The 26,690-nt window shown below is 36.5% G+C and overlaps 3 protein-coding genes across 11 annotated transcripts in view; 2 read left to right on the forward strand and 1 right to left on the reverse strand.

Annotated features, from left to right (window-relative positions):
* Nucleotides 1-1,517: 1,517 nt before the first annotated feature.
* Nucleotides 1,518-26,015, reverse strand: LOC117986260 (circadian clock-controlled protein daywake-like). 9 transcript variants are annotated; one of them, XM_069501868.1, is made up of 8 exons: nt 25,632-26,015; nt 20,899-21,275; nt 16,455-16,643; nt 6,717-6,887; nt 5,766-5,988; nt 4,440-4,570; nt 2,553-2,708; nt 1,518-1,711 (listed from the first exon to the last, which is right to left on the reverse strand). In XM_069501868.1, exons 4-8 carry the CDS (start codon nt 6,796-6,798, stop codon nt 1,557-1,559), a joined length of 747 nt encoding a protein of 248 aa, XP_069357969.1. In that variant the 5' UTR covers nt 6,799-6,887; nt 16,455-16,643; nt 20,899-21,275; nt 25,632-26,015; the 3' UTR covers nt 1,518-1,556. The 9 variants fall into 9 exon arrangements, with proteins under 9 accessions (XP_069357969.1, XP_069357966.1, XP_069357968.1 ...); XM_069501865.1 differs by lacking the exon at nt 25,632-26,015 and adding an exon at nt 24,720-24,860; XM_069501867.1 differs by lacking the exon at nt 20,899-21,275.
* Non3 (Ribosome production factor 2-like protein Non3) lies at nt 11,851-15,603 on the forward strand. Its single transcript, XM_034973094.2, has 5 exons — nt 11,851-11,968; nt 12,074-12,289; nt 13,232-13,505; nt 14,259-14,400; nt 15,292-15,603. The coding sequence occupies exons 1-5, from the start codon at nt 11,946-11,948 to the stop codon at nt 15,582-15,584; spliced, it is 948 nt and encodes a 315-aa protein (XP_034828985.1). The 5' UTR covers nt 11,851-11,945; the 3' UTR covers nt 15,585-15,603.
* LOC117986258 (organic cation transporter protein-like) overlaps nt 25,225-26,690 on the forward strand; it is a 65,844-nt gene continuing 64,378 nt past the window's right edge. The window contains exon 1 of the mRNA XM_069501833.1: nt 25,225-25,357. Coding sequence (XP_069357934.1) covers nt 25,282-25,357 — 76 coding nt within the window. The 5' untranslated portion in view covers nt 25,225-25,281. The remainder of the gene's footprint in view (nt 25,358-26,690) is intronic.

The following is a 26,690-nucleotide window of genomic DNA, read 5'->3' on the forward strand; positions in this document are numbered from 1 at the left end:
GACTGAAATAACAACGTCGCACAACTCATGCCGTCGCGATGGTCTTAGATTCTAGAGAACCTGCATAATATTTTTACATGTTACATTTTATATAGAACCTATATAACGCAGGCCGCCACAAAGAAAGGATTTTAAAAAAATTTACCCAAGCAAATCAGGGCTGCATCAGCTAGTTTGATATAAGGAATCAAATTAACTCAATTAAATAACCATCATAGAATTATTAGATAATATTATATTGTCAGGTTTTAAGTAATCTATCATTTTCCACCGTCATGCCTACCATCAATCCACTATGGGTAATGTGACAGGTACGTGAACTCTTTGAAGATTATTATTATACTATCAGTACATGATATCTAATAATTCAATGCGTGAACCTATGTTTTTAATAAGCTGATGCCCGCGACTTCGTTTACGTGGATTTAGATTTATAATATCCCGTGGAAACTCTGATTATCCATGATAAAAGTAGCCGTTGTCACTCTGCAAGTCTTTAACAAGGTAATATCCATGTTGTTGAATGCATTGGATCGATTAGGTTGAATGTATAGGCCAAAATGGGAAATTTGATGAACCCTGATAAATAGTCCCAAAATCCACGCCATGTTATACCAGTCCATACAAATTTTAATAATAGATAGGTACTTTACATTAATTGGTACTGCAATGGTAATTACTAATTTAACTCTATGCTTGACCTCTCCCGTTGAAAAATAAAAAGAACCCATACAATACTTAATAACAAGTCTTATGCTCACATAAGAACACGCATAAAATCTTAAAAACGTAGTTAAGTAAAAACAAATTACGAAAATATTCATTTATTTAAATTAGAAACCTCGTAACAAGTTTCATTATAAATTTGAAAGCAATTAAAAAGGTACCTACTTAAATAAATTAAATAAATAAAAATTATAGTTAGTTTTTATTTTTTATAATTTTTAATTATAGTGTTTTACCAACACTTCTAGGAAATTCCTAAATAACTTTAAATACATATCAAAAATTGCGGACCGGCAGGAATCGAACCCGCGTCTCCTGGGATCGCGGCCGACGCTCTGACCACTAAGCTACGGCTCGCTTACTGCCAGTGACGTTTGTGATACGTATGTTTATATTTAAGGCGAGTCACCGAGGCGGGCAGCGCGGCGTGTAATTAAACCGCTTTGCAACGTTCAAATTCTGTGTTTCAAACGTTAAATTTGAATTTAATAAATTATAGAAGTCCTGTTGAAAACCAAAATTTAGCAGGTTCTCTGTAGAACTTAAAGACAAATATTTCCATGTAAAAACTATGTGCCATGTCAGAAATTTCAGTAATAAATAATTCGTTTTAGACTTTTATTTTAGCTTCTTTCAAGATTTTATTTGATCGAGTGAAGTACTTCCTATTGTGTATCAAATTAGCACATTCCTTAGGCAATGTCTTTAGGTATATTGTATATTTTTAGCAAGGCTGTTATTCAATAGTATATACCTAAAACATTTGATCTAGCGAACCAGATTTTTCCGCTTAGCCTCGGTGACTCGCCTTAAAATTATTTAGTTAGTTTTTAGTTCAATATTGCAATATCCTCCAGAGGGAATGACCTTAAATAAGTTTTGATTGCATTGAAGATTTTGTCATTGACTTTATCGAAAAGACACCTTCCAAAACTGCCCGATGTTGTTCTCCAATTTCTGTTGACCAAGTCATGAGCGATGTCACCTGAAAGAATTAAATACTTAGTATAAAATATTCTTTAAATAAATATATGATAAGATATTATCAGTTTAAGGAAAAACTGACTAACTGGCAACGTACATCTCAAACTGCTGGGTTTAAAGCTTGATATTTTACTTGTAGGTTTTTTGTAGACTGTATAAGGTAGACCCCTACTAAGAAAACATTATTTTTAGAGTTCCGTGCCCAAAGGGTAAAACCGGACCCTATGACTAAGACTCCACTGTCAGTTCGTCAAAAACAGAATAAAATAAATATTTAATGGGCCTCCTATACTACAGACAGGATTTTTTGCCATTTTTATTGATAGGCGGAACCCGTCGTGTGCGAGTCCGACTCGCAGTTGGCCGGTTTTTTCAAATTTTAAGGCCAACAATACCAAACTTTCAATTTTTGTCACACATAATATTTAAATTCCTTAGGCCAAAAGAGAGAGTTTTATTTATTTTATAACGAGCTAATGCTCGCGACTTCGTCCGCGTGGACTACACAAATTTTAAACCCCTATTTCACCCCCTTAGGGGTTTAATTTTCAAAAAATCCTTTCTTAGCGGATGCCTACATCATAATAGCTATCTGCATGCCAAATTTCAGCCCGATCCGTCCAGTAGTTTAAGCTGTGCGTTGATAGATTAGTCAGTCAGTCAGTCAGTTACCTTTTCTGTACTGTATAGTTCTACTACTAAGCACAACTCTCTCTACTGCCCGCTGAGTGATTTCTACCGGGTACTATACCTACCATTATTATTCTTTAGTCTACCTACTCGTGTTGCAAGCGTTTGGCTAAGCACAGTTTAAGGATAGGACTAATGGAATTGATACTTACTTTTTACTTTATCTCCGTTAAACAGATTTTCAAATCTATAAACAGTACCATTCAGTTGATCAAATCCATATCGGTAAGCTTTTAAATTGATAAAGTCCTTTTCATCCTCGTTTTTCTTGATATCGAATAATAATACCAATTCCGTTACCACATTTTCTGAAACAATATAGTTATTAATATATTATGTAATTTTTTTAAATTTAATAATGTTTCTCTCAACGGATTAGCCTGGCTGTCCAGCGCGGAAATGCAGCCAGTACTCTTGGCACCATTCCACGCGGGCATGATTTGCATAGTAATTACTAGATAAGGCTAAATATTTTCTATTAAAGTCATTAATTATTATCTTTATTTTTTATTGCAAGTGCAGTAAGTTATAGGTATAATGGAAAATAAAGTCAAGGTTCAAATTTTAATATCTATTGAATTATAATATAATACATTAAAATATAATGCTAAAATATTACAATATTCTCGGAGAATAATAATTCTGCAATTTTTTCCCTTTGAATAAACTTCTCGTAACGACGAGTAGGTAGAGGTACGTTTCATAATAATTGTCCCTCAATTTTTCAAACAAAAGGTTTTTATTGCATTTTCTTCTAACTTTAATACACGATCAGATGGTATTTTTGTTTGTGATCCATTAGGTACCTACTTATTTACATTTGGCACTATTCAAAACTCAGACCAATGAAGAACAGCGAATGAAAATATTTGTGGCTAAGTAATTTTAATATTGGGGGGAGGGGAGGGGGGAAGGGGAACTAGATCAAATAATTCTCTAGCATACTCTCCAAAGTGTATATAGCAACAGACAGGCAACCTTGTGTCGATGTTCTAAACTTTGGAGCTTAGCTTAGTATAGTTGACCAGAGCGTCTGCGCTTGTTCGCCAATGAGTCGTTTGTGCCACGATCAACCGAATCCATTATTATCCCAATAAATGGGTATGTTGGAGTTGGAAGAGTTATAATTTTGAGTTTCTATTATCTTGTCAATATAGGTACCTACTCTACTACTATATCTACACTAATATTATAAAGAGGAAAACTTTGTTTGTTTGTTTGTTTGTTTGTTTGTTTGTTTGTTTGTTTGGTTGTACTGAATAGGCTCAAAAACTACTGGACCGATTTTAAAAATTCTTTCACCATTCGAAAGCTACATTATCCACGAGTAACATAGGCTATATTTTATTTTGGAAAAAAATAGGGTTCCGTAAGATATTTGGGTTTTTCGGACACAAGGTGTAAAAAATCAACCAGAAAAGTTACTTATTTTGCGTACGCTGCCTAAACTATAAAAGATAGAACCATAAAATGTTCTAATTAATTGTAGATCTTATAAATATCTACAAAAAAGTCCGCGACACACTATACCCATCTATGTCGAGTGAGGCACAGCAACCATTTTTTTATTTAAAAATCTTGAATTTTTTTTGGACTACATTTAAACGCGTTTATTTTACTCATGCTATTAATCCTTATCAAAATAAATGATTTCATCACTAAGAACAGTTTATGGAGATAATATTTGGTCTTTGAATGATTAAAATTGGACGTTTGGTTTTGAAGTTATGGCGAAATTAAAATATTACGATTTCTGCTGCACGGCCCGTTGTATTATCTACACTAATATTATAAAGAGGAAAACTTTGTTTGTTTGTTTGTTTGTTTGTTTGTTTGTTTGTTTGTTTGTTTGTACTGAATAGGCTCAAAAACTACTGGACCGATTTTAAAAATTCTTTCACCAGTAGAAAGCTACATTATTCCTGAGTGACATAGGCTATACGGGATCTTTAAAAACCTAAATCTACGCGGGCGAAGCCGCGGGGATCAGCTAGTAAATTATAAAGAAAATAATGTGAGAAAACATAGTTTAAACTTACCTTTAACTATATGGGCCTTGCCATCTCCATGGACTGGGAATGAAAACAAATATCCATCTGCCTTATAGTAACAGTCCAAAATATAAGTGGTGTGAAATGTTACATGGATATATTTGACGTAAGTATCAATCCTGTGAAACAATTAATCACATACCTATTATAGTTAGTTTCTAGTAGGTAAACTACAGTAATGGGTAGGTAGTAGGTACTTTTTAGGGTTCAGTACCTCAAAACGAAAAAAAGAACCCTTATCACTTTGTTGTCTGACTGTCTGTCAGTCGTGTCTGTCATGAAACCTAGGAACCATTGAAGAATCACTTCATTGTCTGTCTGCCTGTCTGTCCGTCTGTCTATCCGTCTGTCTGTCGTGTCTGTCAAGTAACCTACGGGGTACTTTCCGTTGGCCTGTAATCATTAAATTTCTACTTTCAAAGTAAGATTGCTATATCATTTTAGGGGTGTATCATATGAAAGGGCTTTACTTGTAGGTAACTACATTCTAAAACAGATTTTTATTTATAGGCATAATAGTTTTTGATTTATCTTGCAAAATGTCGATAAAATACGATTGTAGTACGGAACCCTCAGTGCACGAGTGTGACTTACACTTTGCCGGTTTTTAGGGTTCCGTACCTCAAAAGGAAAAACGGAACCCTTATAGGATCACTTTTTTGTCTGTCTGTCGGTCTGTCAAGAAACCTACAGAATACTTCCCGTTGACCTAGAATCATGAAATTTGGCAGGCAGGTAGGTAGATCTTATAGCTGACATTTGGGGAAAAATCTGAAAAACGTGAATTTAGGGTTAGATCACAAAAAAAAATTAAATTGTGGTCATGAACTAATAATTATTAGTATTTTCAACTTTCGAAATGAGTGACTATATCAAGTGGGGTATCATATGAAAGGTCTTCACCTGTACATTCTAAAACAGATTTTTATTTATTTTTATGCATCATAGTTTTTGAATTATCGTGCAAAATGTCGAAAAAATACGACTGTAGTACGGAACCCGCACTTGGCCGGTTTTTTATTACTGGTGAAGCTGTGAGAGACGATTGTGCGACTTCGCGGTTGGTAGTGAACAATATTGACGTAGGATAGGATAACAAACAATATTAAACACCTAATAGTTCCATTTTAATTAACTTTAAATAAATAAAAAGTTTAATTAAATCCTTATTAATTATGTATGAAGCTGGTTAAAAATTAAATACTTAACACAAGATAATTAATTTTTTGAGACCTAAATCTGATCACAGTGTGACCTACCGTGTAAGTATGTGATGATGTGATGATGTATGTGATGAAACGGCTACCTACTCACCAAACATTTTCAATTATCGCATTTTTCAATCCGTCCACTGTAATGTTTCGTATTTCGTAAATCAATCCATCCCTGTTTATAACCACTGAGTCTATTGTCATTTTACTGAGATTTTCGATGCCGCGTTCGGGGATCCCTTCAGAAAATGCGATCACAGACTTTTGAACTTGCGCCTTTATACATTCTGAGTCCTTTAGAGAACATTTTTCATGTGGAATCCATGCTGTAAATAAAACAAATAAATGCTGGTCAGTCTGTCTGCCAGTTCAATACCTATGCGTTCACGATTCACGTTTTACCCGATTACGTATCCGATGTAAGTTACGAGTAACTCTGTACAGAATCAGATTTCGTTAAAATCGGCTCAAAGGCCGTGAAAGTTTTATGTTCAAGATAAAATATGACAAACAAGCCTGTTCCGTCCAGGGGTTTGAACTGTGCGTTGATAAATCTAAGATCAGTCATACAGTTAGTCAGTCAGCTTTTCCTTTTATATATTTAGATTAAAAAGCTGAATCTAAGCGGACATAGACGCAGACAAAAACTACTTTGATATATCAGTCCATACTCTATCTACACTAATAAGTAATACCTACTTATTATAAATGCGAATGTGTGTCTGTCAGCAGCAGATTTTTCTCATTTATCTAAATATATAAAAGGAAAAGGTGACTGACTGACTGACTGACTGACTGACTGACTGACTGACTGACTGACTGACTGACTGACTGATCTATCAACGTACAGCTGAAACTACTGGACGGATCGGGCTGAAATTTGGCATGCAGATAGCTTTTATGACGTAGGCATCCGCTAAGAAAGGGTTTTTGAAAATTCGACCCCTAAGGGGGTGAAATAGGGGTTTGAAATTTGTGTAGTCCACGCGGACGAAGTCGCGAGCATAAGCTAGTCTTGAATATAAAACTTCAATTAAACATAAAAATTACTCACGCAAAGATAGTTTTGTTGATATTTCCCGGAAATATACTGCAGCAAAAATTATGACCAAATATTGTTTTGGCATATTATTCATTTTAAAGAAGGAGCAATAATAGCGAACAGCTCAACACAGTGTATTGAGGTGTATAAAGTTTCCTTCAGTTTAATAAATTAATTACAGCACTACAACAAGGTTAAAAACAATTAGTAATGTTAAGTGCGATTTAAAAACAATAATATTTTTAGGGAGTTCCGTAGTTTTGATTATCTAAATCATTATCTTGTTCTTTTGGGATTTATAATTTAACTAGCTTATGCTCGCAACTTCGTCCGCGTGGACCACTCAAACTTTAAACCCCTATTTCACCCCCTTACGGGTTGAATTTTCAAAAATCCTTTCTTAGCGGACACCTACGTCATAATAGCTATCTGCATGCCAAATTTCAGCCCGATCTGTCCAGTAGTTTGAGCTGTGCGTTGATAGATCTGTCAGTCAGTCAATCAGTCAGTCAGCCACCTTTTCCTTTTCTTATATTTAGATTTAGTCTAGAGCGATTAACGGTACAGGTACATTATCTAAATCATTTAGATAATGTACCTGTACCGTTAATCGCTCGCACCACAACATTTATTAGAATATTAATTTTACGTAAGGATCTACAAGATAATTAAGTTCTTATTTTACGTAAAATACTGGAATAATATAATTCCTGCTTCTTACATAATATTAATTAAGCAATGCAGTCTAATTATCCATTAACATAATACCTACCTATTTTTTTTCACTTAAAAAGCAATAAACTTAGCTATTAAATTTTATGTTAAAAAACTTATTTAAAATTTAAATGCATAAAATTATATCCTGTTAGTAGCTACCTAATTAAGCACTAATAGGTAAGCAATTTACTCAGACGCATAGAAATACAATATGCTCAAGAATGGAAATAATGCGGCCCGAAAAATAAGAGCCAATTGGTCCTTATTTCAAATAACTCAAATTTTTTGACTTATTGCTTAGGTGTTAAGTTCTATTTTAGAACTAACGACCCACCCCGGCTTCGTACGGGTAGTTTGTTACAATTTCATCGAATCGCAGGAATCTCTATTTTTTTTAAATAAAATATAGCTGTCACTCAGGAATATGTAGATTTCTACTGGTGAAAAAACGTCAAAATCGGTTAATTAATTCCAGAGCATCCTACCAACAAACTTACAAACTTTACCTCTTTATAATATTACTTATATTATACAAATAGTTAAATATTTTTGTTCTGATTAAAAAAAACTAAACATTTCATACACTACTTTATCTAAACTCATATTTATCTTAAAATCCAAACCGTAAGGTATTGGTATTTTTCATTTTCTTGATAAATATTATGTCAGGAATAAAAAATTGTAGGAGTTTTTATTATTATTGTGTTAAAACAAGTAGGTATCTAAAGTTGACAGTATTTAGTTAGTAGGTACTTATTGAATATTCCACCATAGTAAAAATTTAACAACAAAAATACAGTAGGTAATTAATTAATTATTAAAATTACTTATTGAATATTCCACCACAGTAAAAGTTTAACAACAAAAATACAGTAGGTAATTAATTAATTATGGAAGATGGGCAGGTCGCTTGTTTGGGATGCAACTTGTGTAGACACTTTAGCTGCATCCCACATTCAGGCGACCTCCTCTATGGCGGGTGCAGCGGCCATCAGCGCCGAACAGGCCAAAAGGCGCAAATATGAAAACCTCGATGGGAGCTTCGTATTCGTGCCTTTTGGTGTGGAGACCTTGGGGCCGTGGGGCCCGGGGGCTCGAGCTCTTTTTGAAGAAATTGCGAAAAGAGTTATCGAGTCAACCGGGGACCCGAGAGCTGGCAGCTACCTTGGCCAAAGAATTAGTTTGGCCATCCAAAGGGGTAATGCTGCCAGCATCTTGGGTACAATGCCTCGCTGCGGTGGTCTCGATGAGGTTTTAGATTTAATTTAATTTATTTTAGTTTTAATTTAATGTTGTTTTTTTTAGATTTAAGTTTATTAATAGTTTATTTGTATATATACCGTTAAAAATTAAATTAAAGGCTCCATATCAACCAATAAAAAACTTAATAAAATTTTGAAGATTTGTATTTGTAAAAAAAAAAAAATTATTAAAATTAAATACTAAGGCGTTTGGCGCCAAAATTCAGCAGTCCACCGCGCATGCGTGTGCCGCGCTAGGCTACAATCATAGACAATAGCATAACGTCGAATGATGCCACCAGACGCTTACGGCAAAAAACAACTATGAATGGACCGAAAATAGTAAAATTAAATGAGGGGGCCACTTTCGTTCTTGTGGTAACACCATGTACCTACTACAACCAAACAATATTTATATTTGAATTTTTTTGATTGTTAGAAATACTGGAGAAGCCTATATCGTAATAATAGTAAAATTGTATTCATAATATACCTCATGAAAACTACCAAATTGCTTCAAACTCCATAATATTCCAAAACTTTTACACTGCCATGCACTGGTGATTTCATGGATATTATAACAACTTGCAATGTACTAACGTAAAAGACCTACTAGCTCCCTAGTACGAATTATTCACTTTTAACTTTGGCTTAACTTGTCCACTTCTTGAATAATATAAAATAGCGGATACCCGGCGTGTGCTACTACTACAGTTAAATACGAAATTTCGAGATTTTAAAATAGTCTAAAAAGTTTAAAACCTTTAAAACTATTTTTGAATCTAGAAATCTCGATGGAAGTATTGAAAACATATTGCAATAAATCTATAAGAACTCTCTCTACGAATATTTTGAGCGTATATTTTAATGCACGGAACAGAAAAAACAGTGGAAGTGCTAAGTAGGCGTGGCACGCGTGCCACAATTAAGCGTAGTTACGCTTAACTGATCCCAGTCGCGTTCTAACATCGCGTGGAGTTGGTAGTCTCGCGACAAATTCATATTGCCCTAGCAATGCCGTACTGCCGTTTTGTAGTGTAAAAATGATAGTAGGAGATAAAATCTTAAAAATGGAGGTGTTTCGTATTATCGGTAAGTACGATTTTCATTGTTTTCTAATAAATCTTAATTTATTTCAATTTACTAATATTTAATAGAATGGTTAGTCAAAATCAACCTAAAACAAAAAAGTTTATTTTGGATTGATTCTATTCCGAAAGTACTTCGCTCCGTGTTCGCTACTCAAATAGTGATGTGGCCAAGTAGAATATTGAATTTATCGATTGATATCGATACAAGGATATAAATAAATAGTAACGCAATAATTATAATTTATTAATGAGTGAGACGTTGCATTGATCACTAAATAGACATCAGTAGTTCCTCTAACCTTCATTTAAAATATTTTTAGGTTTCCCAAAGATGCAAGCATCAAAGAGAAATGGATAGATGCAACGGGTAGAGTTAATTGGATGCCAACCAAATCAAGCATGATATGCTCTGAACATTTTTTTAGAAGTCGATTTTATAATATCAAATAAAGGATTTAGATATACGAAACCTACTGCGCTTCCATCAATGAAAATCGTTAAGTTTTTTAATCAAATAACCTTGTTTTATTTTATTACTTTCAGTAAGTATTGAAAATACTTGATATTATAATACAAAACAACACACCTCTTAGTTATATTTTTGTATGAAGATTGACTGACTAAATATCAAATTTAATTCATAAACACACTAATTAATTTTTCTCCTATTCATTTTTATATAGGTACTAGATGATGCCCGCGACTTCGTCCGCGTGGATTTAGGTTTTTAAAAATCCTGTGGGAACTTTTCAACTTTCCGGGATAAAAAGTAGCCTATGTCCTTTCCCGGGATGCAAGCTATCTCTGTACCAAATTTCATCAAAAACGGTTGAACGGTTGAGCCGTGAAAAGCTAGAAAGCTAGAAAGACAGACAGACAGACAGACAGACACACTTTCGCATTTATAATATAAGTACGGATTTATTCTCAAAATTTAATTTTGGTTTCAGCCACAAAATGATAAATGTGGTCACTCCAGGTTCTTCAAAAAGACAAAGTGATTCGGAGATTCCTGCGTCTAATCATGTTACCGATTTGATGAAGGCAATAGTCGAAAAATATATACATAAATGTTCGCATACACCATTTATTAAAATTAAAAATAAGACTTTCGAAACGCCAGTTTCTTAACAAATATGTTTTATTTCAAGGGCAATAAATAAAATTTATCTATTTTCATACGTTGCAGTATTTATTGTGCATACTTGTAAAAGGCATGCATACATACCAGCACTTTTATTCAATTTTATAATTACCTTTTTTAATTTTATTTTTGCGAATGAACAAAATAACGAGTATCTATCGATATCGATAGGTAATTCATTGAGCTACGTGGTGCAGCCTTAACTGAGTAGGAAAAAAAATCGACCGATCACGCAAATGTCAACCATATGTTAAGTTTATAATTGCTACTACTTAGAATACCGCCATCTATGGTCAAGTAGCGGAATTAATTGGACAATTGAATCTAGTGTGACGTGAGTGTGACTATAGCTCGTAAATACGTTCTTCCGCTAAAGCAAAATAAATCTTATTTCTAGAACGTCAGGGTTTATTTCCAAATCTGTGACGTAGGCTAGTTTTGACTAAACTTAAACGACAAATCAAATGATTTGTATCTTTGTAGTGCAATATATGACTATCGGTATATTTGTATGAGTTTGGCGACAGCGGTTCCTATAGTCATTTTGGTGAATTGCACTTCCACTGTTCTTTCTGTTCCGTGTTTTAATGGCATCCTAAATAGATACCCTCGCTACTTTATCAATGTTACCCAATTCTACTGTTGCATGATGCACTCCGAGGAGGAGTCAATATTTGTATTAACCGTACAACAATATTTGTATTAAATGTTTTTTATGTGAAAACAAGTAAATAACTCATGAGAAATACAATTACGCCACGAATTCTCAAAGTTTGTTTTGCAACTTCTTGTATGTATTCTTGAAAAAAACCAGTTACACGATAAGGGACAAAAAATAGGTTAGCTGCGTCTCTGTTTATCACATTAGTAACTTTATCTGTGCTCTCTTTTTAGTGCGAATGAGAAAGCAAACGTTCCTGTATCTACCTTTATTACTCTATCTACGGATACTATAGATAGTGATCTGTGTATCTTTAGTCTTTGACCATAAGTCAAAAACACGTGTTGCTTATAGAAAATTTTGCGATAAATTATAAATTCATTAAAAATGGGTGTAATTCAAAGAATAAAGTAAATATTTTGAACATTTTTGCGACTTTAAATCATAAATATACCTACCTAGTCGTTTCAAGTTGTTATTATTTCCTATATATATATAAATAATAAATTTTACAGGAAACCTACAACGCGAAAAGGTAAAAAAGTTTTGCTGTCCAGAGAACCGAAAGCAATCGAAGGGCCTAAGCAATGTATTTTCCTCCAAGCAAGAAATCCGTCAGAGCGTGCCAGAAAGGTTTTAAAGGATATCTACACGTTAAAGAAACCAGATGCCGCGTTTCTTAGCAGAAAAAATGATTTTGTTCCATTTGAAGACGCAACTGTTATCGAGAAGTAAGTAATATAAGGTTTTTAATTCAATATAGTAATTAGTATAGTAGTGTTGTGGTGTGGTCAACCGATTGACGTCCACTACTGGGCATAGCTCTCTTGTGCTTCCACATGCTTGGGTCTTGCGTTGACTGAATCCAGGGGCTCCCTATGACTTGCTTGGTGATACTTGTGTTTATATAGTTTTATTGTTTTTGCTAATTATACATCTTCTAAATAAGTTTACTTGGCACAATTATTGCAAATGTTGTGTTCACTTGTCATCGATATACCTACATAACAGTGTGTGTAAATAGTGAGTAAGTCATATGCTAAATGTAGAATATGTATATTGTAAGTGTTCCTTATTAAATAAAATTAAATGATATCTGTCCACTCCACACCAGAGCGTGTTCCCACTGTGTTGTGAAAATAAAAAATCGTACATTTTACAGCGTTATGGCTTGTATATTTAATTGGAGGTGTTTTCACATTTTCAATTCACATATAGGATGGCAGGATTAATTGTCGTCCACAACTCTTTCACACAATACGACAACTATAAATTTAGATGATAACATAGTGGGAACACTCCATAAGTGGACCTGCCAAGACCAGCTGCTTGAATGCGGTAGCATGACAGCTACAATGTCATGATCGCAATCACCTCTGATTGGTTGACCCTCGCTCACTATTGGCTATAATGCATTGTTGCAACAAAAATCGCTCAAATTCAGTCAATCAGAACAATTAAGATTGTAATAATTATTGATGCAAGTTTTACGAAATCGACCTACAGGGGGATCTGCCAATGCTGCGAGTTCTGGAGCGAGATCACTATTCTAGCTCCTAGGAACCCCAAAGTCTATCCGTTTTTCCACGATGTGCCCTCTAACCCATCGCCTTAAATGATTTTCATTAATCTGGGCCAAAGAATTTAAAACCTGAAAACTATTAATTTCACAGGTTATGCTACAAGAAAGAAGCAGCATTATTTGGTGTCAGTTCACACAGCAAGAAAAGGCCTCACAACATAGTACTGGGCCGAACATTCAACTACAACATATTGGACATGATAGAACTTGGTGCTGATAACTTCAAAGCTATGTCAGAGTTCCATAATATAAAAGTGCTGGCTGGTATAAAACCATGCTTACTATTCAACGGACCAGCTTGGGTTTTGAACCAGGAGTTAAAGAGACTGAAGAATCTTTTAACTGACTTCTTTTATAGAGAAAAGGTAGGAATTGATTATAGCTTTTCGTTGATTTCATAATTTTTATTTAATATAGCCTAGCTGACCTTCCCTAAATCATACAAATCGTGAAATGGGTCTATCTATCAGTCAAAATTGAATGAAAATCTCTACAGTAGTTTATGACACTCAAAGATAGATAAGTAATTCACTTTATAATATATGGTGATGGGGAAGATAGAACTAGACTATTTTAAAATATATATTTATTAAACTAGCTTATGCTCGCGACTTCGTCCGCATGGACTACACAAATTTCAAACCCCTAATCCACTCCCTTAGAGGTTAACTTTGAAAAAATCCTTTCATAGCCTACGCCATAATAGCTATCTACATACCAAATTTCAGCCCGATACATCCAGTAGTTTGAGCTGTGCATTGATAGATCAGTCAGTCAGTTAGTCACCCACCTTTTCACTTTATATATACAGATATAGCAAAAATAACTTTTTTAATTTATATTATGCCTAAGTCATGAAATATTGTGGCCAATTCCATTGTACACTATCTCTAAACTATACTAAAATGACATGTCTAAATCAATTGCTATCCCTTTTATAATGCTGCTTGCAGAAAAGGATAGCACTAGATTTAGATCTGTTAATTTAGTTTAGTTTAGAGGTTGTGTACAAGAGAATCAGCCCCAAATGGGGCTGATTTCATTAATTTTCACTTAGGATAGATTTTAAAAAAGAACTATAGTGAGCTGTTCTTAATTAAATTTTTCTGAAATTCCAGGTTGAAACAATAAGGTTGCAAGGTTTGGAGCATGCAATAAGTTTCACAGCAACTGATGATGGCATCATTTACATGCGATCCTACAGAATACTTCTAAAGAAGAGCGGTCAACGCACTCCAAGAATTGAACTTGAGGAAATAGGTATGTTGTACATCCTTTACAATGCATTTAAACCTCAAGTATAGTATGTGACAGGATGAGATGGCAATTGGGGTATGAAGTGGAGGGGACGCCCCGCACGTCACTCGCGCTAGCCCGCACCGTGTTAGCGCGGGGGTTGTGCGGTGTGTGGGGCATTCTATCCCCGATTGCCACCTCGACCTGTTGCAGACTATAGAAACAAGATAGTGATGCTATTACATAATTATGTAGTGTTGCTGATTGATATAGTCTACTATGGATACTGGATAGTATTGATACACTTAATCCACGAAAGAAGTTAGTATAGCACTGTCTGTTATATAATCCATACTAATATTATAAATGCGAAAGTGTGTGTCTGTCTGTCTGCTAGCTTTTCACAGCTCAACCGTTCAACCGATTTTGACGAAATTTGGTACAGAGATAGCTTACACCCAGAGAAGGACATAGGCTACTTTTTATCCCGGAAAAACAAAGAGTTCCCACGGGGTTTTTAAAAACTAAACCCACCCGGATGAAGGCGCTGGCATCCTCTAGTCCCATATAAATGATGACAAAAATCTCAGTGGCCATAAACCATTTTGATACACCAACCAATCACATGTACAACCAACAACATGTTTTCAAAAAACATTAGAAAATGTTTTCAAAACACATTCAAAATTCAATTCGAAAATGTTTTAAAAAAATATTCGAAATTCAAATCGAAAACATAGTCTTGTTTGTGACCAATAGATTGTGACCCAAACCCTTCTCACTCTGAGAGGAGACTTGTGCTCTGGAGTCGGCGAGGGGTTGATCATGATGATGATGATGATGATTTAGACAACTGCCGTTTCCAGGATTTACTCAGGAGAACACTATTCTTAATAAATATTTTTCCATTTCCAGGACCATCAATAGATTTCAAGCTACGTAGGACCAAGCTCGCCTCCGACGACTTGTGCAGAGAAGCATGCAGGATACCTAAAGAAGTCAAACCAATTACCAAGAAGAATCTGTCTACAGATGCATTCGGTACCAAGATGGGTCGCGTCCATATGAGCAAGCAGGATATCAACCGACTGCAAACTAGGAAGATGAAAGGTCTTAAGAAAACTCCAGAAGAGAAGAAGCAGATGCTACTGAAGAAGAAACTCGCCAAGAAGGCAGCAAAGCAAGCGAATTTGATAAGTGCATTGTGAATAAAATTTTATTTTTATTGCTTCGTTTTTTTCCTGTATCTGCAAGTTGCAAATCAAATCTAAGAATGGACATATACGGGCAGCTCAAGCAGAAGTAATTGTCAAACAACATAGAGTTAATTCTTTAATTTTTTTTGAAAGAATATTAGCCATGTTAAATGACTAATATTCCCCTTTCCTCTCCAACTAAGCGTCAAGCTTGTGCTAGGAGTAGGTACAACAATAGTGCAACGGGTGGGGATTGAACTGTCGACCTTTCGGTTTTCAGTCCACTCCTTTACCCGTTGAGCTATTTAGGCTCTTAAATGAATTAATTAAATGCTTGAGCAGTCATTCTGTTCTGTTCAGTTATTAAATGCACCAGCAGATATTAATCCATTTGGATATCCATCCATCCAGATTGGATATTAATCCATTCCAATAGGTGTGCGAAGCGACTTTTAGTAGGTAACAAACCGGGTTTTCCTTCCGCAAAATAGACACATTTATTAACTGCATTTTAAAATATTCTGTGAAATCCTATTAGTCATATTTTTTTCTTTAAATAGGTAGTTACCTAGTTGGGTGCATACCTATAATAAGAAGTAGATAACGGAAAATTTCCCGCTTGCTATCAAAATAATATAAGGACACAGATGATCCATAAATAATAGTCGGTCCCACAAAAACTTTGTCTAGATTTGTCTCGATTTTTTGGGAAGAAAAGTAGTTTTTTTATTATTTATTTATTTGACAACTTAAAAGTATAATTACAGGCTAACCTAATGCGATAGCTAAGTTAACTTAAATTATTTTATATCTACTTATTATTAGGTACATACCTACTTTTTTACTATGTACAACTAACTGACTTAAACTTAAATAACTTACTTTATATAAAACTTAACAAAAACATTTTGGCCCTTATGAACTCGCTCAGTGAGCAGCGAACAGGTCGATGTGTTCAGCGACGGAGTTGAGCGTGCAAGTCGCGGCGCCCGCTGCAGCAGGCAAGTGCGAGCGCGCGGTTGCGCCAGCGCCCAGCAGTGGTGGCCTGCGTCTGCGTGGTGCGCGTAATCCCTGCAAAATAATGTTGAATTTCTGGATTTGAGTTGGATAGATTTTTAGTGCGTAACGTCGTCGTGCGTGAAAGTTTTAAATTTGTGCGTCCAACCAATAAGTAGATATTCGAAAAAAAACGCGTTTTGCCAGGAATACGTCATCCCAGCTTCACATTTTTTTCCCAATGGACGTACGTGAAAAAAATACTAAATAGGTCCATGAATTAGTGCGTTTTAAGAGGTAAATGTGCGTGCTAAAATTAAATTTGTGCGTCATAACACTTTGACCCACTGTACAGTATTGTTACAGTATAATGCGAATTGAGGTCTGTAAGTCTACAATGAGTGAAATTGCAATTTCACCTTCGTCTGTCAGAGCCATATAACTTCTGAATTACTGAATGTAATTACTTCAAAGGAGAAATGTACCTAAGTTTAGTGCTACAAAAATAATTTTAAATTAATTTCATAGAAAATCTATGCCTATATTTTGCATAAGTACCTATACGGAAATTTTCCGGCGTAACGCATGACCTAATACTTACGTAATTTCTAATTTTTGCATTGGGTGGAATTTTTGAACCCTGTTCAAAAAACTGCAATAAGAGTCAACCCCTTCGAAAGATTTTACGCAGTAGGTAGGCATTGTTCATGACGTTTGCAGTTTATTGATGAGCTGTATTTAATTTAACCTTTCTTAGTTCCTATACCTTTGACCAAGATAGAACACAACTTACTTAGTAGGTATAACTAAGCATTCAAAATTTCAAAAAAAATCGGACTTTTTTTCAGAAATCTATATTGTGTATAATGCGTGGTGGGTATCTTCACAAATTCATTAGAATTCTTAAAACCCACGGATTTTTTATCTTATGACAAAAATTTAATGAGGTCTTGGAAAAGGTTATTTTGATTGGCCATTCATTCTATTTATTTACAAAATAAGGCGAAGTAAGGCTTTGGCGCACAATTATTGTGAGTTCTACCGACGTCATTTAGCCGCAGATATAAATAAAGCGGTCAACTAAACCTGATGCGCGTGAGTCACTAAATGGTATGGATATAAGTAATATTTATTTTTTCTCAGAAAATAATTCGTAGAAGGCGCGTGTAGAATTAATTAGGTACATTTTGGACAAGGGCTAGGGGACTTTATCAAGCAGGTACCGACCTACTTTTAGAGAGGTGTAGCTCCGTTACGACAGCACATGTTGCGTCGGCTGCGCTGGGTGCAACGCAACAATGATCTAAGTTCTTTATTGGATTGGTGACCCGACTTTGGAGGTCGGAATGTGGTCTTCTTCTCGGAGAGTATGTTCAGCCGTCGCTCGGTCCTGGTTATTTAGGTTATTATAGATAACATCTGATGCCTAATCGTTTAAACTTTAACAAGTTGAAATCGTTAAAATGCTAGTCACGATGTTAATATCTTTATCACTGAATTTTAATGTGTTTTGCGAGCTTCTGCGCAATAGGTAGGTAGGGTTTCTTACTTCAAAAGGGGAAAAAAATCGGCCAAGTGTGTGTCAGACTCGCGCACCCAGGGTTCCGTACTTTCTGTTATCTATACGTACAACAGTCGTATTTTGTCGACATTTCGCACGATAAATCAAAAACTATTATGCCTAAAAATAAATGAAAATCTGTTTTAGAATGTGCAGGTAAAGAAAGCCCTTTACTCCACTTGGTACAGCAATTTTACTTTGAAAGTCGAAAGTAGCAATATTTATTTTTTTGTGAAAAAATCTGAAAACCGTAAATTTATGGTTACAACCATAAATTTACGGTTTTCAGATTTTTTCCATTATGTTATGTGTGCTACAAGACCTACCTATCTGCCTAATTTCATAATTCTAGGTTAACGGGAAGTAGGTACCCTATAGGTTTCTTGACAGACAGACAGACAAGAAAGTGATCCTATAAGGGTTCCGATTTTCCTTTTGAGGTACGGAACTTTAAAAATTGAACTTCTATCAAAAATTCGGCCCTTTATGCCGCATATTATCTTGACATTCGTAAATAAATCAAAACCTATATGCCTGGTATCTACTTCCCGCTGACCTAGAATCATGAAAGGTAAGTAAGAAGTAAGGTCTCACATATTTATAGTTACATCACATTTTTGTGCCATTACAAACTTACATTTGTAAAATGATACCTACTTAATTTAAGCGACAAAATAATTAAGTACAAGGAAGGGAAACCCTCAGTGCACGAATTCGCTCCCACGTTTAGTTTAGAGTTCCGTATCCAAACGGTAAACCGTCAGTCTGTCTGACTGTCTGTCAATCTATCACAGTCACTAGTCACAGCTCTTAGACGAAATGAGATAAGAACCTGTGGTATTTCATGTAGAACGTGGACTCAAAACGAATATTGAATTAAAAAATTGAATTATTTTTCAACGGGGCTCGATCCACCATAAAACAAAAGGAGGCAGAAGTTTTTTTTCTTTAAAATTAAAGGAATGATTGAGACAATTTTTGTGACGGGATCTATCCCAAAAACTAAATTAGTTAAGAATATGAAATTTTGGTATACCACCTATTATGTGCCATGTAGGTACCTACTGTATTTAAGAAAAAGTACTGAAAACAACGATTCAATAGTTTGAACCCTAACAGGGCAAGGCCCGTCTCCACCTAGAACAGTTTTTTATTTCATAATTACTTTTTATTTTACCTGAGCTTTGTTTTCTTCCTACTTAGCTAACATGTTCCGCCTAACTAAACGGAACAATGTTGTCTCTCATAGGGAAGTCATGAACATGTCGACAACTGTTGATCAATTAAATCACACATAACTATTAGTGCATATTATTATTTCGCCGCTATTTTACAATTACAAGGCCTAGGTAAATATGTAGTAGATATTTACCTAACAGATAACAGAACTTAAATGTCCAGTTGCATAACAGATGGTTAATATGGTATGGGTAGGTATACCTACTTGTTACCGTTAAACTTGGACCACCAATAAAAAAATGGGTTGCACAAGTCAGTAAACATTCATAATGATTAAGACATAGATAATATTATTATAAAATTCCGATAGGCAAAACTCACACACAACTACAGTTGTATTTTAAAAAGTGAAGACAAATTAGTACGCTTGTGTGTGTGACAAAATTCTTATTATGTGTAACGACACAGGCCTTTAAGAAGTGGTGGCCTGTTACCAGGTTTGGATTAAGGTTAAAGATAAACTTTTGGTTCAAAGTTAACAAACCCCGACTTGTGTAATATTCAAGTCTCAGCAAAATGGGCCGATGCTTATAGTTACCTTCCGTTCCCACTTGTCATTTGTCGGGCCCGAGTTTAAATTGGATGTTCCAGTGGCACAACATAATATTTTATATGAAGCTATTCACACTTGACGGAAACTGATTTTGTGTCAATATGTAGGTACTGCCACTGGACCATCAAGCGATTAACGACAAACGACAAATGGGAACGGGAGGTTACGGTCACAGTTTAACGGTAACCGTAACGTAACTTTAAACGTGTTTCATGCAACTGTATCTTAACAACGTAACTTATTCTAATTTCTGTGCTTACTACCTATTTTAATTTCTAGATACACGTCATAACATTTCCGCGGTTTATTGAATAGCTTCGCCTGCGGCTTTTTTATGAGTTATACCTAGCTAGTTAAAGTATGTATAGTACGCGACAGGGCGAGATGGCAATCGGGGCGGGAACGCCCCGCACACCCGCACAGCCCCGCGTTAACCCGGTGCGGGCGAGCGCGGGTGACAGGTGGGTGTGCGGGGCGTCCCCTGCCTCAGTCATACCCCGATTGCCATCTCAACCTGTCGCGGACTGTAGGTACTAACTACTAATAGGCTAATGTAAATGTGCATAGGTATCTATTTTATTTTAAGATACAAAGCGCGCGTACAGTGCGTCAAGACTATCTTGGCGCGTGGCGAAAATCGGAACTAACGTTGCCGTCAAGTGTCCCCTTTGTTCTTGTTTGAATATTCTAAGCCTTTGTTCTCCAACAGCGCCCCCCTGTCAATGTAACTCAAGTGTCAAGAGAGGCTTGTCGAACTATAGGTGCCACGCTCCAACCTACCGATAGCTCGCTGTCGCTGTCGCTGTCGCTGTCTCGATTCCCAATGAAAGTGCTTCATACACCATTCGTCGTCGTCGTCGTTGTCGTTGTCCTCAACCGATAGGCGTCCACTGCTGGTGCACTCGTAGTTATCGTAGGGAGTTTCACACAGAGTCTATCGTCCGTAAAGAAACCAGTTCTTGAGTCGGAAGGCGCACCTTTGTGTTCCTGGTGCGCTTCAGACGGTGTGTAGGGACTTCATTGGTCCCCTGAGGTGGGTCCTCAGCAGGCGCCGCTGGCTGGGTTGCGCGAACGTGTTTAGCCCCGTAGCCCAGCCACCAGGCGATGCGTGGAACATCGTTTTAGTCGGTAAGAGTCCGACATAACCTCCGCACCTCCCCGGGTGCGGTGGCATCCATGAGGATTTTCCCACGGAAAAAAAAAGGGAGTTTCACACGCCGCGGTCTTGCGCCGCGCCGCCTTGCGACTCGTTTGATGCCTCTGTCCACCTGGCACCTAGTGGAGTCTGTCAACGCTATGCTTTCCGATGGGAAGTTGCCATTTCAATGGTTGTACGGGACCCACATACCTTTAACTAAACCAAAACAAGATTTATGTACCTACTTAACATAATATTATTAATACCTACGTCCAAAAGTAACAAAAGGTCAATTATTTCCAGAGCATTTAAAAGCCGATAAAAACAAAACTGCATTCAGTTCAACAAAAAACCGGCCAAGTGCGAATCAGACTCGCGCACTGAGGGTTCCTTACTACTGTTACTACTATTTTGCACGATAAATCTTAAAACTAGATCTCGTTCAAACCAATTTTCAGTGGAAGTTTGCATAGTAATAATAATAAAAAAGTGGCTGTGACATACGGAAACGGATGGACAGACAGACAGACGTGACGAATCTATAAGGGTTCCGTTTTTTGTCATGTGGCTACGGAACCCTAAAAAACCTTTTCAAGTTCAACTCATTATCTATAATATCTATACTATCTATATCTATCTATATTTAATAAATAAATAAAATTGAAGTGTTTGTCTGTAATGTCGAAATAACTACCTACCTCATATTACGAGTAAGTTCATATTATTGTTATTTGAACTTGTACCATAACTAAATCCCACGTTTTTAAATTTTTTGTCTGTCTGTATGTTTGTTTGAACGAGCTAATCTTTGGAACGGCTGAACCTATTTTGACGGAACTTTCACAGACATGTAGGGGATTAACCAAGGAGTATAACATAGGCTACTTTTAAAACCGACTTTCGGAAAAGAAGGAGTTGTATTTTTAACCGACTTCCAAAAAGGAGATGGTTTTAATTCGGCACGTTTTTTTACGTATGTACATTGTACACCGATTATTTCGAGGTTTCTGGACCGATTTGCAAAATTTTTTTTTGATCAATAGTAGAAGTTTCCGAGGTGGTCCAACTTGTTAATCCTGATGCTGCAGGGTTACTGCCCGCCTAAGTTAACAAGATTCAGAAAGTGTTCATAGTGAATTAATATTGTAGGTAGGTACCAAGCAACGACTTCATGCTTCAACTCCAAGACCTAACTTCTTAACCCTGATGATGCAGGGTACAGCACTCATAAACCATAGTAATTCAGGAACTGCGGATGGTGCCATATTATTTAAGGTATCAAGCATAGACTACGTCATCATTGAATTTCGGATCCCAACTCCTCAATCCTGATGCTGCAAGGTACTGAACTCCTAAGGCGTAGGGGGTTTATCATTATTGTTTTATTAGTCTCACTTGGATCATGGTTAGGTACAAGGAATATACTCTACGTAAAACATAAAACTGCGGAATGGTTTGTGATAATTACTATAGTTAAGAGTTATTCAAACTGTTTCATAAGTAATGGTAGGTAAGTACCTAGGTAGGCACCTACCCCAAGCTTGTTGAACTTCGGATTAAGACAAGTTTAACAGGAACTTGTTAATTAAAGGCACTTAGGTTTAAATCCAGACTGAGTTAATCCAAAGGAAGTTATTCGTCAAATTGTTGGTAAAAGATCTTCCTATCCTAGGCTTCCTATGTATATATACTTTATTTTAAACTAGCTGATGCCCGCGACTTCGCCCGCGTGGTTTTAGGTTTTTAAAAATCTCGTGGGAACTTTTGATTTTCCAGGACAAAAGCAGCCTGTCCGTAGTAGCCTGTGCAAGATATCCCTGTACTACCCGTGCGCGATAAGTTGAGACTCGCCTGGAATGCAACCCTCCGCCCGCTTGCCCTGTAACTTCCCCTCAAGCTCCCGTGTTGTACTGTAGACAACGCCATTTTTTTAACATCTTAGTCTCGTTCTTGCTTACGTCACGCAACGACGACGCGCTCCGATTTTTGTCTACAGTACAACCACGCGTCTGTGGCGTCACCGCCCCCCAGGTCTCAACTTATTGCGCACGAGTAGTACCAAATTTCATAAAAATATTATTAATTATTTTTAATCACCAAGATTAAAGGAACATGAATTCCTTACAGCATCAGGGCTGAGGAGTTGGGTCCTCGAGTTCATACCCGGCCTATGTCCATACCTGGGACGCAACTTGCAAGCTATTATATTATATCTCTATATTAAATTATACCTGCTTACCAAACTTTTAGGTCGTGAAAAGGTAGTAGACAGGGAAATTAACAGTTTCGCACAAGGAAAATACAATTATTCCAAGTAGGTTCAAATCTGGTATTAAAGTAGGTAATACCTACGTTTCTTTTAAACTATCTACCTACCTATTTGCAAGCTGAAGTGGCAGTGGGCAGGTCATGCCTGTCGTAGAGGCGATGGCCGTTGGAGCCGGAAAGTCCTTGAGTGGAGACCGCGTTTAAGCAAGCGTAGTGTGGGACGACCTCCAGCACGATGGACCGACGATATAAAGAGGCTGGCGGGAAGTGGCTGGATGAGGAAGGCTGAGGACCGGGTGTGGTGGCGCTCTTTAGGGAAGGCCTATGTCCAACAGTGGACATCCACAGGCTGATGATGATGATGATCTACCTACCTATTAATAAAGTAGGTACCCCCGCTAATATTTTTCTTCGCTCAGCTACCATGTGTGCACTTTACCTCATACAGGTTATAGTACGCGACAGGTTGAGATCGCAATCGGGGTATGAAGCGGGGGGACGCCCCGCACACCCGCACGTCACCCGCGCTCGCGCACATCGGGTTAGCGCGGGGGCTGTGCGGGTGTGCGGGGCGTTCCCTCCCCGATTGCCATCTCGACCTGTCGCGCACTACAGGTATCATCGGAAAACCACATTTTATGTGACATGTAATCTATTACATATCTACTACTAAGCCAATAGGGAAATGAAGCAGTAATTTAATAGGTAGGTACCTATCAGAATTTAGATAAGTAAGGTTTTTCTGTTACGAAATGTATAGCTGCGGATCTGACAACTGTTATTTTATTTTACCTGCGACATATTTATTACTAGACGATGCCCGCGACTTCGTCCGCGTGGATTAAGGTTTTTTAAAACCCCGTGGGAACTCTTTGATTTTCCGGGATAAAAAGCCTATGTCCTTCCCTGGGATGTAAGCTACCTCTGTACGAAATTTCATCAAAATCGGTTAAACCGTTGGGCCGTGAAAAGATAGCAGACAGACAGACACACTTTCGCATTTATAATATTAAGTATGGATTTTACCTGTACCTACTATTTAGTAGATACTGTAGTGTCCTAATGCACTAGAGAATAGAGATGTCTAGAGATAGTACCTATAGCATTATGAAAACTTATCTTGGTTGTCGCTCTAAACATTTCAGGTTTTTCTCTGTAAAATCAAATTAAGAAGTAGTAGGTAAGTATTATTTTTCTAAATACGTTGATTTTCTATTACGTTGATAACGGAAGGCTTCGGCCTAGTTACCTACCTACCATAGAGGATTTTGCTTCAGTTTAGGGTTAGTACGTCTTGCCTACCTATTCACTTATAGTTTTTTTATTCACTTTAATTAATTTAAAAACAGCTCTATCTATCTAGCTCATTAAAAAGTGTACTACTTAACTCACCAAAAAAACTTAGATAGGTAAGTACATAAAAGTTAGAAAAGTTATGGTTAGCTACTTTTGTATTTGTATGCGGAACGCTAAAACGCCGCACGCGACTTGTCTACCTATTATTTCCGTTAAACCTTAAACCAGTTCAGTTCGTGTTTAAAATGAGTGACAATTGTCTTGTCTCACGTAACTATTTTGATTCGTGTAAAAAATAGGGCAATGACGGGACCTTGGTGATAGAACAATACCAATTACCAAGTTGCTTGTTTAAGATGAAGGCAACAGTGCTTAGGCTGCCGTTCCGTGAGGTGCGACTTGCGAGTACCTAGTTCCCTTGACCGTAGGCGTTGCGCTCAGTCGCCGCTCCGCACTCTGCCTATATCCTCGTGCTTCATCCGAGATCAACTCCTATCGAAAAGCACAAAAGCCGACCGGCTTGTTTCCTAATCGCAGTGGAAAGTCATGCGTCGTTTGAACTATAATCCCATTCCTAGTCACATTTCCTGTTTCCATCAGATTTTTCACTGTGCGTTACGAGTTTTAATTGAATAAGTGACGGAAGTTTATGTGAAAAATGTATCAGCCGGAGCTTCAGGTGTTGCTGCAGAAACCGAAGTCTGCCCTGCTTGCAGACCAAAAGAAGGCCACAAGTATGTTCATTTCAATTTTTATATCAAACCTACTTATGTAGATTAGATAGGCATGTTAATTTAGACTCTTTAACTTTAAACTGGCTACTAGGTATCAGTGGCGAAGGGTGAAAATCTGATAAAGGGAAGCCGGAAACGTACTTATCTAAAAGAATATCAGCTGTTCGATTTTTGTTTTCAAAACTTAATTTAGAAAAATTACTATCGTTACGTAACAAGAAATCTGTTAAACAACAATCTATGTGAATTAAGGCCATTTCTGATTTTGACTTACCAAACTGAATCAAAATTACCGTGAACTTACACTTATAAGTTATTAATCACATCCCCAATTTATTATATCAAAATAAAACACCACTAACAACTTTAAAAACAAACAAGCATGGCCGCTTCACAAAAACAAATGTATCAATATCAAATAACCCTTCAAAATACAAAATACTCAAAATAGTAGCATGTACCTGTTAAAACAATACTATTAATATAATTTTTAATTTGGAGGTATTATAGGGTAACTCGGATCCAACCGAGTTATTTACGTCAAATTTGTCTGACCTGTCAGAGTTCCAAATTCGTATTCGCTACTGGGCCAGATTAAATTGGCGTGGTCTTTATTAGTCGACCGTAGAGCGAGACAGACCTAGTTCGCTACTTTCGCTTTCGCTAGGGAAATGAAAGAGATAAATACTAAGCAAAAATCTAACTAGGGAATCCGAATTTTACGGCTTGTATGGTGTAGGACTGTAGGACGTAGGTGTATGTTACTTACATTAGCTGTTATGTTTTTAACTTAAATTAGTACTTAATAACAAAAGAAAAATTAGCATTTGTGACGATCGAACCTTTGTATTTACGAACGTATTACGGAATTTATGTGAATAGTACCTACTTACGCTATATTATGCCAATTCTTAAAGGGAAGCCGATAGGAATCGTGTTATATTGACTTTTCGCCGCTGCTAGGTATATTATAGGCTAGGGTATATTATAGGAAGACAAAAGAAGAATCCTTTTGAAGATAAAAAAATTCGGTAACACTCTTTGTTATTGTCAGCTACCTATTGCTTAACTAAGTTTTATGTTAATACAAATTCGGTCACCTGTAGCAATAAGTGACACCTCAATATTGTGTCCGTTCCGGAGATTTTAGGTTAAAAAACATCGTCAAATATGAATATTTATAAAAATTATTACTTACTAGCTTTTGCCCGCAACTTGGTATATTGAAGATAACAATATACCAATCTATCACGCAGCGAAAGAGTTTTCAGAATCGGATCATCAGCTCCGAAGATTTGCAATAAAATGATCGATTGATTGATTGAGATTAGGT

Source organism: Maniola hyperantus, chromosome 11 (assembly GCF_902806685.2).
Source record: "Maniola hyperantus chromosome 11, iAphHyp1.2, whole genome shotgun sequence".
Lineage (NCBI taxonomy): Eukaryota > Metazoa > Arthropoda > Insecta > Lepidoptera > Nymphalidae > Maniola > Maniola hyperantus.

What these genes read in the sequence shown, in the direction of transcription:
- LOC117986260 (XM_069501867.1), bottom strand. Translation starts at nt 6,798, where the DNA reads ATGAATAATATGCCAAAACAATATTTGGTCATAATTTTTGCTGCAGTA. An exon ending in ATCAACAAAACTATCTTTGC is followed by an intron (nt 5,989 to 6,716) that starts GTGAGTAATTTT and finishes TTTTATTTACAG; the next exon opens with CATGGATTCCACATGAAAAA. An exon ending in TAACGGAGATAAAGTAAAAA is followed by an intron (nt 1,712 to 2,552) that starts GTAAGTATCAAT and finishes TAATTCTTTCAG; the next exon opens with GTGACATCGCTCATGACTTG.
- Non3 (XM_034973094.2), top strand. Translation starts at nt 11,946, where the DNA reads ATGGGTGTAATTCAAAGAATAAA. An exon ending in ACTTCTTTTATAGAGAAAAG is followed by an intron (nt 13,506 to 14,258) that starts GTAGGAATTGAT and finishes CTGAAATTCCAG; the next exon opens with GTTGAAACAATAAGGTTGCA. An exon ending in AATTGAACTTGAGGAAATAG is followed by an intron (nt 14,401 to 15,291) that starts GTATGTTGTACA and finishes TTCCATTTCCAG; the next exon opens with GACCATCAATAGATTTCAAG.